This window comes from Tauraco erythrolophus, chromosome 6, assembly GCF_009769465.1.
Source record: "Tauraco erythrolophus isolate bTauEry1 chromosome 6, bTauEry1.pri, whole genome shotgun sequence".
Lineage (NCBI taxonomy): Eukaryota > Metazoa > Chordata > Aves > Musophagiformes > Musophagidae > Tauraco > Tauraco erythrolophus.
Genome location: NC_141470.1, coordinates 47,057,054 through 47,070,119, shown reverse-complemented (window position 1 = coordinate 47,070,119; position 13,066 = coordinate 47,057,054). Strand labels below are relative to the sequence as shown.

The window sequence follows — 13,066 nt, the reverse complement described above, 5'->3', positions numbered from 1 at the left end:
CGAAGCGGGGCCAGGAACTGTTCTGTGGTGGAAGGGCCAGACTGTACACTCATCACATCCAGACTACACAGCACTTGGCTCGTGGTCACCTATGAGGTACATGTGGTGTCCCTGTAACCCTAAGTATTATTTGAGGTGTGTTACTTCAAACACTCAGAATTGAAGAAATGAAGGCTGTTCTGTAGCCCAGAGGAGTGATTTACAGCATGAACAGGTCTGGAGAAGGGCCCCAAAGATGATAAGAGGGCCAGAGCACCTCTCCTATGAAGACAGACTGAGACAGTTGGGGTTGTTCAGCCTGGAGAAGAGAAGGCTCCAGGGAGACCTTACAGTAGCCTTCCAGTACCTAAAGGGGCCTACAAAAAAGCTGGAGAGGGACTCTTCACAAGGCTGTGTAGTGATAAGATAAGGGGAAGTGGCTTTAAATTGAAAGAGGGTACATTTTGGTTAGACATTGTGATAGTTTGATGTGTGGGGGGGTGTTCTGGTGGCAGGGGAGGGGATTTGCTCCCTGTGCCACCAGATCTGAGTCCCATCCCCCCCGGGGGAGGTTGAGCCAAGGCGGCGCCTCTGCGAATTGCCCTATTTAAGTTGGGACAAAGGGGCGGGAAAAAGGGGCTTTTTGCTCAGGAGCGAGGAGAGAGAGCAGGAGGGCGCTGCCCTCGCTCCCGGCTCCCGGCCGAGCGGCCGCTCGGGCCCGGGCCGGCGCCATGTGCTCAAGATGGCGCCGGGGGAGCCGCATGGGGGACTCGGTAAGCGCCCCATTCCCGGGGTGCCCGCCGGGCCGAGCTCCCCCAGAGAGGATTAAGAGCTAAGAGAAGACAACCACAACGACCGGGTCAGCAAAGATGGAGCAGGAGGAGGTGTGCTGGAGCTGAGGCTTCCCTTGCAAATCGGTGTGAGATGGCAGGCGGCCCCCCTGCAGCCAGGGTGTACTCGGCGGAGCAGCGACCCACTCGTGGCCCGTGGAGAAACCCACGTCGGGAAGGAGATGCCTGAGCCCAGACGAGGTCGTGGAGCAGGGGATGCGCGACCAGGTACTGTTGATAATGGGGCATGGAATGCACGACGAGGTCGTGGAGGCATCTGGAGACCGTGGGACGACCCACGCCGACGCGAGTGGCAGCAGCTCCCTAAGAGGCCGAGACTGGTAAAGCCCGAACTGGTGCGATCCATGGGGAGGATTGCAATCCTGCGGGCAGGACTTACTTTGGAAAAGTTTGGGGACTTTTTCTTTGTGAGTAGGGGATCCACCGAAGCAAGGGAAAAATGGTGTAAAGACTCCTCCTCCTTTAAGAAAGGAGCGGCAGTGAACAACATGGATGAACTGACCTGTACTCCCCCATTCCCTGTCTCCCTGCGCCGCTGGGGGGAAGACAGAGCCAGGAACGAAAGGAAAATAGGGGGTGGGGAGGTGTTGTTTTAAGATCGGGCCTTGTTTTCTCTTTCTCCTCTCAAGTAACCGGTTTCGTTCCCTTTTGTCTTTTGTTTAGTAACTGTTAATAAATTGTTTTGTTTTATTAAGAAAGCCTGAGTCATGTTTTGCCCGAGACCATGTTTGGTGGGTGCTCCCGCTCGGTTCTTGTCTCGACCCTCAGTCCAAAAAAAAAAAAACCACGACAGACATAAAGAAGAAATTCTTCACTCTGAGGGTGGTAAGGCACTGGAACAGGTTGCCCAGAGAAGCTGTGGATGTCCCATCCCTGAAAGTGTTCAGGGGCAGGCTGGATGAGGTTTTGAGCAACCTGATCTACGGGAAGGTGTCCCTGCCCGTGGCAGAGGTCATGGAACTAGATGATCTTCAAGGTCCTTTCCAACCCAAACCATTCTGTGATTCCATGATTCTATGATTCTATAGGACTTGTCATACACCAAAGCACAGAGGTGTGTTTGATAGGATGAATCCTGCTAGGATATTGCTGGATGACACAGTAGAGTGGAGGGAACCTGGTATCACACAGTCTTGTTTACTGCTCATCGGACACACGCTACCCTCTGAACTATGCCCAAGAACTGTCTTTGAGATTCCTAGCTGACACAGGCCAAGACTGTTTCAGGGACTGGGGTTATTACTGTGTAGTAGAGTAGGGTGGAAAATTAGCAGTGCAAAGCTCAAGCTTGCTACCTATCCCCTTTGATTTAGCAGCACAGGCATAGCCAAGGAACCCAGGCTTGTGGCACCTGGAACCCTCTGACAAACAGCAAGAAAGGGGAAGATGGGAGGATCTGAGACTCCCATGGATAGTTAAAGCTGTGAAGAGCTGAGTTCTTTGAAAGTCTCTGAGTGAAATCCTTATCTATGCCGGAAACCCCATTCTTGGCTTTGCACTCAACTGTTATGTAATGACAGCAAATTACTTTGGTCTCTCCTCCTTTGTGTCCTCCAGGTTAGTGACACATCATCATTAGGTTACGTTACTATTTTAATTCAATTGCCATACCACATGCTTAAGTGCTGTAACAGAGCTTGTCCTTCTTTCTACTGTGTGCTACTAGCAACTGTCATTTCTCCTAAAGTTCAAATGCTTCATAGCAGGAATTGCAGCATTTCGTGCTGAAGCACCCACTACACTTCAGAGAAGTGTCAAAATAATGTTTTACTTAAAAACCCCAGTAACCTGGAAATATCTGAACCCTGTACAATTCAGATTATATGCCTTAGGATTGACAGTGTTGCTGTATTTCATGGCCTTTGCAATACTGTTACTTACTCAAACCAAATATTTAGTTTTGCAAACAAAATCAGATAAATACTATGAGTTGAGTTCACTTCCCTTATTCCCTAGCATGAGAAGATTCAAGATGGGCTATTTAAAAAGAGCTAAATCCTTACCAAATGGAAGATGCGATGCAATCAGAATTAAAATTACTCCTTTAAAGTTGCAGCTGGTTGTCTTTAGCCAACAGGATCAAGTTACAAAACATTTGTATAGAAACAGAACTCAAATATAATCAGTGAAGAGGAGCTGAAAATCTGTTGTTCTGCAAGCCAAAGACTGGGGCAGGGGAACAAGAGCTCCATAATTGGAAATAATAAAGATACTTTGTCCACATGCTTGTTATGACCTTCTTTTGTTTTCCCATGATATCCTGTTGATATAATATCCAGGTCCCTTGTGGACATCCGCTGTTTCCAAATGAGAAGAATGAGCTTTGTTAGTTTCACTTCAGCACCTCACCAGGTCACCAACCTACCTACTATGTCTGGAAAGCCTGCCGGAAGCAGCGTCAAAGAACAACCTTATCACCAAAAGATCTGAACGGATGACGAGCGCGGACATATGAGATCACATCTTGCGGTAATTCAAACAAATCTGAAATACCATTACAATAAGGAAACATAGACTAAGAGCAAAAGTTTAGCTAAATACTTTCAAACCCAAATAGGAATAGTCATAGTTGATCAGATCAAGCACACCTTTTCCCTATCTCTGCTATCAGCCACAGTCTTCTGACACTACCTGAGAGTAACCACCTGAAGAAGGTTGTAAGGACAAAGTCAGAGCGTAGTGCTGCCTCACCACACTATTCCCCAAGGCCCCAGAAATATTAAAAAATCAGGACTTCCACAGCCAAAGAGGATATTTTTGTATTTAATAGTCCTTATTACCTTTTTCTTCTGTTCGTTTTCTGGACTTTTTTTCCGCTCAAAAAAAAACCTTGTAGTAGCCACCAAATCATGCAACAAGGTTTTCCACAAGTAACCACAATATGGAATAAGCAACCTCGTCAAGTTTGGGTTTATCCCACATTTTCCCCAAGTTTCATTTGACGCACATCATTCTTATGTTGAAGGAAACGTTCCCTCCCTCATGTCTCTGTAGGGCTGGAGAGTCCTAGTTAATTTATCTGTTTCTCACCCAGAAGCTGCTCCTCACCTCAGAACACCTATTTACTTCTCTGCACCTCTTATGGTGCTCTACGCCCTTCTGAAGATGAGGATCTGAACTGTACATAGCATTCAAAGCACTGGCACACCTTGGACTTACCCGGTGCCATAAGGATGCTCTCCACTTTGTTCTCTAGCTCTTCCTTCTTACCTCCTAACATTTGATTTGCTCATTTACCAAGCCTTGAGCCGAGATTTTCACAGAACTATTATTATGCCAAGATCTTGTTCCTAACTGATAAATCAGCTTCTAGGCTGTTCCTGTATATTTGAAGTTAGGATTGTTTACCTCCCATTTAAAACACTTTACATTTATGTACATCAAATTGAATCACTCACATTGTATCGTGAAGTTTTACTAAAGTTCCTCTCAGACCACAGGCTCCAATTTAGATCCTCGGGGAACTTCACGTATTGACTGCTTCCACCGAGAAAATATTTTCACTCTGTCTTACAGCAACCTGTCGTTAACCCGGTGTCATCCACCCACATGAAAACTTCTCTTACTCCACAGTTTCTTCAGAAACTTTTGCTGATAGATTTTGTGGAAAGATTTCTAGAAACCCAAGTAGACATGAGTCGAATCTCTCCTGTCCACACGGTTTGCTGACTCCTCACAACGTGTGAGGCCAGGACTTCTCTTTCAAAAAGCTCTGCCAGCTCTCCTGGTACACCGTTTTCTCCCCGTGCCCACTCGTTCACCTTTTTAAACAGCTTTCATTAACTTGCCTGGTACAGATAACAGGCTTATTGCTCAGCAGCTCTCCAGAACTTTTCTAGCTACTTTTTTTTTTTTAATTGGCATATCAACTATCTTCCCATTCTGTTATCAAAGTGCTTCTAAATGCCATGCTACACAAAACCATGAGTAAGCAGCTCAGCTATTTAAATCTTGACTTCTCTTAGAACTCTTCGATGAACATCATGCAGTCCAACTGTTCAGCGTTTTTTATTTTAGCTATTTGTTTCATAACCTTTTCTACAGACACTTCAGCTTGAGACATACCCTCTGATAAATCTTTCACAAAATTGAGTATAAGCACAGGAATCTTCTCAAGTTCCTCCACAGTGAGCACAGAACAAAATGCTAATTTAATTTATTTCTAGAACCTTATCTCTTCTGAACAATCCGTTTATTTTTGACTGTCCACTGGCTCTGACAACTTTTTTGGCAGGCTTCCTGTTCTATTTTGACCGAAAGCAGAAGAGTCAGATTTATTGGCAAAGTAACAACAAAACAAATGACAAGAGAACCGGCAGAACAAGTGTTCAAGGATACAGGTGCCTGGTCATCTGCTACACTCAAGTCAGGCTTCATAGGGTAGCTCTGATACTGCAAGTGCAGTAAAAAAATGGTAACTATTTTCTTTTATCTAATTCCATACGGAGAGAAAAGTTAATTGTTATGCTGCTTTTTTTTTTTTTTTTTTAATGTTGAGTTGAATTATATCACCTTTGATTTTCCACCGTCACAGGTGGAAAGATGATCAGCTAAGAGCTGATCATGGAGATTTGCCGGTGGAGAGGCGATGCTGGGGAAGCCTAATTCATGACAGCAAGAGCTACAAGCTGTCATGCGTGAACCCCTCTGGGATTCAGCACCCAGCACTACGGGAAGCTCCCATTCCTTATCCTGATACCTCAACCCCACAAAGGGGACGAGGGTGCTGGAGGAGGGGCCACGGCGCCCACGCAGCCCGGTCAGCCCACCACAGGAGGAGCCTCGCACGGAGCTCAGCCACCGGCTTCGTGCGCTCCCCGGACAGGGACAACGCACTGAACGGCGGCCCTCCCGGCGGCGGGGACGCTCCCGCGGACGGCGCCAGGGCAGCGCCGGGGGCCCGGGCGAGGCGGAGGAGCACGGCCTACCGCCGCGCGCGCCGGCCGGTGCGCTAACAGCGCGGCCCTCGCGCGCCTCCCTCCTTCCGGAACCTTCCCGCCACACGCGCCAACCGACGCCCAGCGCCCGCCGCGGGAAGAAGGGTACCGCCGCTTTGCCATATATGGGCACGGCCGGAAGTGCTGGCGTCATGGCGTTGGCTCGTGCCGTCTCCGCGGGGAGCGGGACGTCACGTCCCTGACGCGCCCGCCGCGCGGCGCCTTGGCAACCAAACAGTAAACACGGCGGCGGGGAGGGGCGGCCGGCGCGCAGGCGCGGCGGCGCGCGGCGGCGCTCGCCGACCGGGCCGGGCCGGGCCGGGGAGGGTGGTTGGGCCCGGGCGACCCCACCGGCCGCCTGAGGGGAGGGCGGCTGTGCCTGCAGCGGGGCGGGCCCGGGAGCTGTGCTCCGGCCATCGGGAGCGACCCCACGGCCCCTGGCCGGCGCGGAGGGTCCGGGGGAAGGTCCGCCTCAGCCCCGCGCCGGGCCTGTCCGCAGCCCGCCGTGCACCCGGCTCCGTGAGAGAGCCCTACGGGGTCGCGCTGGGGCTGGCCCGACGCCGGGAACCTCCGCGGTGATTTCAGGTATCGGCAGCGGTGCCAGCTCGAGCCCCTGCGCCCGGCGCTCAGGCCGGCGGGGCAGAGGGGCCGCCCTGCCGCGGCCTGGGGCAGGAGCGCTGGAGATGGGGGCGAGGGGCGAGGGGGGATGCACAGGAGCGTGTCGGGACTGCAGCTTCTGTCGGCATCGAAGCAGTCCTGGATCCGCAGCGCCCTCCTGTATCCGGGGTTACTTTGCCATGCAGCCCTTCATCTTTCTGCTATAAACGTCTTCAAGGCTCTTCGTGTTGCGTTACAGCTGTACTTTTTGTAATTCGTAATAACAATTCCACTGTTCCTTGCGTTGTGTTGCAGTGTCATTTCTAAGAATTAATTACAATACTGCCCTCAACAGGATCAGGAGCACAGGAGGCATCAGAAATAATGCAAGCATTACCTACTTGTCTTATCTCGTTCCATTGTTTTGTTTCACAAAGCTTTGTACTGGTATCTGTGTGATGGATCAGATACAGCTTATAATTGAGGCACATACATGCAATCTGTTCCAAGCAGAGATTGCTGCATGGAACAGAGACAACTTCAACAGAGCCTGTCATGGCTCTGTTGAAGTTAGTGGCATGATTCCCACTGATTTAAGTGGGATTTCACTACAGAGTTCTCAAGTGCTAGGAAGCAAGTAAATTATATCCGTGACATGTCATAAATTTTATCTAGCATATTCTGAATCCTGGATCATCCCAGGCAGAAGGCAAGGGGCTGGAGCCAGGCGGGAGCCTGAAGTTAAATGTAACGTGTCTCATAGAGTGCCACCCCTGAGTTTGACATCATTGCGTAATAAATTGAAAAGCTGACACTTGCACTTGGCACTTACTGTCACTGGTGTTGGAAAGAAAAAACTTGTTAGTCTTCAGGACTGCTGTCTCTCAGAATTCAGCACTAGATTTTGCTTTAACCTGTCTAGTGATCATGAGAGATGATGGGCCCAGGATAACTCCACCTACATTGAGGGGTCTGTGTGGTATTTTGGGACTCTAAAGACCCCTGCTCCTTTCTGCCTCTCTGCTGAAGGTCTGGTGATTTCAACAGCAAGCGTGGGCTCTCTCAGACCTCTGAATTCTCCAGCTCTGAACCTGATGGTCTTTCAGCAGAAGGCATGTTGTGATTCCAGATTTACTGACTTCACGGAGTTACTTGTCATGTAAGTCTCACTCTCTTGCAGCTACACCTACATGACAGCTTCAGGGGTCAGCACTACTGTGCGTTTGCTGTGCCTAGGTGTTGCCCTTGTAAACTCAAGTGGCGATGTGAAAGTAGCTGCTTCTCAGTGGGTGGCATCTCAGTAGTGACTGGGGTCATTCTTCGTCATTTTTCAGCCCTGCCTCCAGCTTAATGTTGAAAGACAGGAAGCCACGCACGTAATATTTGCTTTTGCACAGGGCAGGCCTTGTTAAGCAAGCCGTGAAGCTGCAATACACACTCTTGAGATGAAATGCATCCTGTGCGTGTTCTGATTAGGGAAGGGGTGAAGAAAGCAGAGCCTGCTGCAGTGACTTGCAAACTTGGAGTTACACAAACCCAACCCTGAATGCCAGCCTGCAGACATTTCCTGAGAGTACGGTGTCAAGGTGGCCTTCAGTGCAGGTCATGTCTTTGCCTCCACCTTGAGAAGGAGGTTCTCAAGAGCTGGAGTGACAAGGCTAGAGGCTTTCAAAGAGGCCTTGCTGCTCTGGTGGGACTCTTCATGTGTGAGCATTAAGGAGGGAACAGAAGAATACTCTGCACAACAGGGGTAACCTGCCCCAGCTGCTGTCCTTGTCAGAGGGCCACATATTTCACTGCACAGGAATGACAGAGGGTAGCAACCCCTCTAACTCAGAAAGGAGAGATGATGTTGCACAGACCCCAGGGACAGAGCACATTCCCAGAGCACTTGGGCTATTTGCCATAGTTCATATTCACTCAAGGACTGGGCTAGCTTTAATAGAAACTGAGAGGCAAGGGAAGGTCAGTGCTTGCCTTACACCAATCAGCCAAAAGTGAGAAGAAAGCATGTGAGCATCTCTCCTCCCCTCCTGGCTAGAGGACACTCCATAGCAACTCCTAGAGATGCCAAACCAAGTCCAGGAGCACCCAGAGTCAGAGTGTGTTTCCACTCCTCCCCAGGCAGGAGGATGCTGTGCTGTTAGGCACACACAAACAATCAGGTGGACCCCAGCCTGGAGACAGCCTCCCTCACCCAGAGGCATGAATTCAATCGCCCCTTTCTGCTGCCTTAGTGAGGCCTCCAGTTTGTCACTGAAAAGCCACAGCAGGTGACACAGAAGAGCAAGAGGGGAACCCAACCCCAATAAATCAGATGGGAAAGGCCATAAGGTGCAACCCCACTGCCCACCAGGGTGGAGAGGAAGGGCACAGCTAGGGCAAGGACAGGTCTGGCCTTGATGGTACTCCCACTCTGAGGCACCCTACGCCTCAGGCAGCTAGCACCAGTCTGCAGTTTATAAAGCCCAGACTAAATTAGAGGCTAGGGAACCCCTTTGGGGTCACGGGGAAGTGATGCAAAAGGTAACACAAGGACAGCTCCAGCAGTCAACTTAAATGCTTTTATTGACAATGTCTCTGAACAATAATAAGCAAACAATGCTTAAGTTTCATCCAAATTCACTTTCCACATGTCAAAAAAGACCTCAAGGTAGAAAAAAATAAAATAAAAATATAAATATCTGAGAATCCATCTTAATAAATAAATTAAAAACACAATAAAAACGTTTTCATGGAAAACTTATGTCAGAACATTCAGACCACCTCAACAATGCATGATCAGTAAAGTTACAATGAACATCAATGTAGAACTACAGTACATGGATATAGCTATTTATCTACCTACTAGAAAATAAAATAGAGTCTCTTTCCCCCCACGTAAGATGGGTCATTGCTAAGTCATCAGAACACGATATTGCCAGGAACACAGTAGTTATTGTTAATCAGCTGCACTAGATACGAGTTGGAGATACCCAGCACCAGGTTAAATTCCAATCATTTAAAACCAAGAGATTAATTAGTTAATGCTAGTGATACTAAGGAAGGGGGGGAGTCACCTACCCAGCCATGTGGGACATGCTACAGACTACCAGCTCTCATGGATGGGCCATTGGGGACGAGACAAACTCCATGCGATTTGCTACATCTCTGGAAGAGGTACGAGGCCTCAGTGCGGGGCACTCTGCCAGGCGCCGGGGCGCCCGGCCAGACGATGGGGGTGGCGGTGGCGGGGCCCTCCCCAGGCCTGGGGAGCCCCGTGGGGCGCAGCGGCGAGTCTGTGGGGGCGCACGGGCAGGGGAGGGGGCCCGGCAGGTCAGTCAGTGCTGGAGCCCCTCACAAGGCCAGGAGGGTGGGGGAGCTGAGGGAGTCAGATGAGGGCTCATTGCTGCTGCTGCCCTTCCGGTGCGCGGCAGCGCAGGTGGGGAAGGCGTCCGCCTCGGGGTAGGTGAAGACGAAGGTGGAGGTGTAGGTGCTGGGGCACGGGGTGCAGGTCACCACAGGGGTGCAGAGGGGCTCCAGCTCACCACTGGTCCCGGCGCCCAGCGACTCCCAGTCCGACGCGTAGAAGGAGGAGGCCCCGGGCAGGTCCATGTCGGGCACGGAGCGGGAGGCCTCCCGCGGTCCCGTGGAGAAAAGCAGCTCGTCGAAGGGCTCGGCCTTGAGCTCCAGCCCGCCGCCGCCGGTCTCCTTGGGCGGCACGGCCGGCGGCGCCTCGGCCATGAGCGGCAGGGCGAAGGCAGCCTCCTCGGCCACCGGGGGACTGGGGGTGCCCAGGTCCAGCGCGGTGGCAGCCGCCAGCTCCTCGGAGAAGCGCAGCTCCTCGGGCATCTTGCAAGCGGGCCGGTGGGCTGCCAGGATGAACTCCAGCTTCTCCTTTTCCTTCAGCAGGTTAGCGATCTCTGCCTGCAGCGCAGACTTCTCCTCCTCTAGCTGGTCGGTCTCCTGCAGAGAGAGCAGGGCTGTCAGCCGGGGCCGGCGCCACCCCCGGCTGGAGTCCCCCTCCTTTTGCTACCCGCGTCCTCGGGTACCCCCCTCCCCACCCCTCCGGCCACCCGGACAGCACTTACCGCCTGCAGGGTGTCAGTGAGCTCCCGCCGGCGGTTGCGGCACTTAGCCGCTGCCATCTTGTTCCTTTCCCGACGAATCCTTCTCTTCTCCTCCTCCTCCGGGGACAGCTATGGGCAGAGAAAGGCCGCTCAGTCCCGCCGCCAGCCCGGTGCGCCCTCGGCCGGGGCAGCCCACCGGCCGCGCCACCCTCTCTTCCCCCCCTCCCCCCCCCCCCGTACCCCGGTTCCTGCTCACCTGCTCGACTTTGCCCCTGCGGCCAATGCTCTGCCCGCGGCCGCCCGGCGCCTTCAGCACTGCGGGGCGGGAGTAGGCGGCGGGGGCGGGCGCCGACACGCCGTAGGGGTGTCCGCGGCTCTGGGAGGGGGCCACCGAGGAGATGAGGGTGGGCTGCACCAGCCACTGCAGGTCGGGGCTGGTGGAGATGGCAGTCACCGTGGGCACGAAGTTGGCACTGGAGACGGCCAGGTCAGTGCAGAAGTCCTGCGGGACAGAGAAAGGGGGGGGCTGCCGTCAGCGGGGCGCCCGGACCGCTCCCCGCCGCCCCCGGGGCCGCGCCGGCCGCGGCGCCGCGCTGCTAGCGCCGGCTCCACACGAGAGCGGCCTGTTATAAATATCTCTGACGTCCGCGCTGACGCAGACGCTGCTCCGGAGTCTCCTCAATGAACTCGCGTTTTATCAATGAAGCCGCTTTACACACCCGCCGCAGAGCGCAGCCCAGGCTACGGCTCCCCCCGCCCGCCCCGCCGCGGCACCGGGGCCGCTCCCCGCGTCCGGGGGCCAGTCCGCCGCGACCTGCCCTCCTCCGCGGGCACCGTCGGGCCCCGCGCCGCCCGCTCCCGTCCCGCGGTCCCGTCCCGTCCCCTCCCAAGTGCTCCCGCCCCACGGCGAGAGCGCAGCCGAGGTGCCCGGCGCCTCACCTGCGGGTTGACGGGCGAGCCCATGCTGGAGAAGGAGTCAGCCGGGGAGGGGTAGTAGGTGAGGCTGTCCCCGGCCGGGGAAGCGCTGCTGCAGCGAGAGGAGGGCGCCTCGTACTCTCCGGAAAAGCCCTGGTACATCATGTCAGCAAGGTGCGCGCAAGCCGGCGGTGCGGGGTGATGCGGTGCTAGCGGAGCGCCCTTGGGGAGAAGGCGAGGAGGGGGCCGGCTGCGTGCGTCCCTCTGTCCGGTCCGCGCCGCGCGTCTCTCCGCTCCGCTGCCGGGGCTGCCTCTGGTGCTGGAGTACCGCGCGGCGGCTCCCTTTTATACCCTCCCGCCGACGTCACTGGGGACGCTCAACCCGCGCCCGCGGGGGGGCCGCTCGCCTCGCGCCCGCTCCGCGCCGCCCCTGGGGCCGCCCCGCGCGCTGTCCGCCACCTCCTCCCGCGGGAGAGAGCCGCGGCCAGGGGCGGGAGGCGGGCGCTGCGGCGGGGGGAGCCTCGCGGGCGGCGCGGGGGTGGGCAGCGTGGGGGTTCCCCCCCCGCGCGGAGTGGTACGGCCGAGCTCGGGAACCCACTGACGCAGATATCCTTATATGGGATACATCCTGTGCGAGGGGGCGTGACTGACGGGAAGCGCTCCAGGCTGCAGCCAAGTGCGGCGGGCGGCGCGCGGGACGGGGCGCGACGGGACGGGACGGGACGCGGCGGCCCCTCCCCGCCCCCACGGGTGGCGAGGCCCCGCCGAGGGCCCCGGCGCACCAGTGTTGCCCCCGCGGGCGCCGTCCCGCCGCAGGTGACCCCCTCCTTGTGGCGGGGGCGGGGGAGGCGGCGGCACTGCGCGGCTCGGCAGGACCCCGCCGCGGAGCGAGGTGCTCCAAGAGAGGGGGCAAAGCCCCGCAGCGGGCCGGCCGAGCAGGCGTGAGCTTCGCAAGTGAAACCCCATCCCCACCACAGAGCGGGGTCTGCCTACAGCTGGGCACGGGGGCACGGGAGGCCCTACGGGCGGAACGCCTGACCAGCCCCCTTCCCTGCAGCGAGGAACGTGTTATGTGGCACTTGTCTGTTATGTATGCAGAGTAATAATCGAGAGCCAGGGTGAGTGATGGCACAGGGCGCTGGGAAGCCCTGCCAGGGAAGCCTGGGGGGCCGCAGCCCCCCAGGAAGGTTGGGAGAGCTTGGGAGGAACCCCCCGGAGGTGCTGGGACACCCGCCAAGGGCACGGGCAGGGGGCCACCGGGAAACCACCGGCAAGGAGTGAGGCGTGAGGCTTGTCCTTTCCTCCAGTTTGGGTTTTGTTTTGATCCTTGTTGCAGTGAAGCCCGGAGACACCCACCCACGACGGGGATGTCAGGCAGCCCTGGCTCAGGTCAGGCTAAGCTGGGAGCCAGACCGCAGACTCGCCTTGCACGGGAGCCAAGAGATCGCGGCTATAGATAGTAACAGGGAAGCTGCAGCAGCGAGCGTGTTTACAGCAACAAACAGAGCCTGCAGCGCAGTCTCCAAGCAGGAGCGTCACCCAGCCAGGCTGGGATCCTGCTGGCAGCCTCTCCCGCTGTTTGAGCTCATGGGCTAAATGCAGCGCCTGATGCTGCTGCTGTTGCTGTTGCTGTGCGAGCAGCCTCCGTTCTTAGAGATCTGGGCCACGGGGGCGGGAGAACTGGGCCAGCTGCTATTTCTGAGCTGCCCGTCAGAGCGGAGGGGACAGCCAAGGACTG

The 13,066-nt window shown here is 55.2% G+C and overlaps 1 protein-coding gene across 1 annotated transcript; it reads right to left on the bottom strand.

Moving 5' to 3' along the window:
- Nucleotides 1–9,626: 9,626 nt before the first annotated feature.
- On the bottom strand, nt 9,627–11,587 carry FOS (Fos proto-oncogene, AP-1 transcription factor subunit). Its single transcript, XM_086613324.1, has 4 exons — nt 11,353–11,587; nt 10,670–10,915; nt 10,435–10,542; nt 9,627–10,309 (listed from the first exon to the last, which is right to left on the bottom strand). The coding sequence occupies exons 1-4, from the start codon at nt 11,491–11,493 to the stop codon at nt 9,701–9,703; spliced, it is 1,104 nt and encodes a 367-aa protein (XP_086469450.1). The 5' UTR covers nt 11,494–11,587; the 3' UTR covers nt 9,627–9,700.
- Nucleotides 11,588–13,066: the final 1,479 nt, after the last annotated feature.

Coding starts and splice junctions, on each gene's coding strand:
- FOS (XM_086613324.1), bottom strand. CDS start 11,493: ATGATGTACCAGGGCTTTTCCGGAGAGTACGAGGCGCCCTCCTCTCGC. Junction 10,916..11,352: donor GCTCGCCCGTCAACCCGCAG/GTGAGGCGCCGG, acceptor TCTGTCCCGCAG/GACTTCTGCACTGACCTGGC. Junction 10,543..10,669: donor GCAGGGGCAAAGTCGAGCAG/GTGAGCAGGAAC, acceptor CTCTGCCCATAG/CTGTCCCCGGAGGAGGAGGA.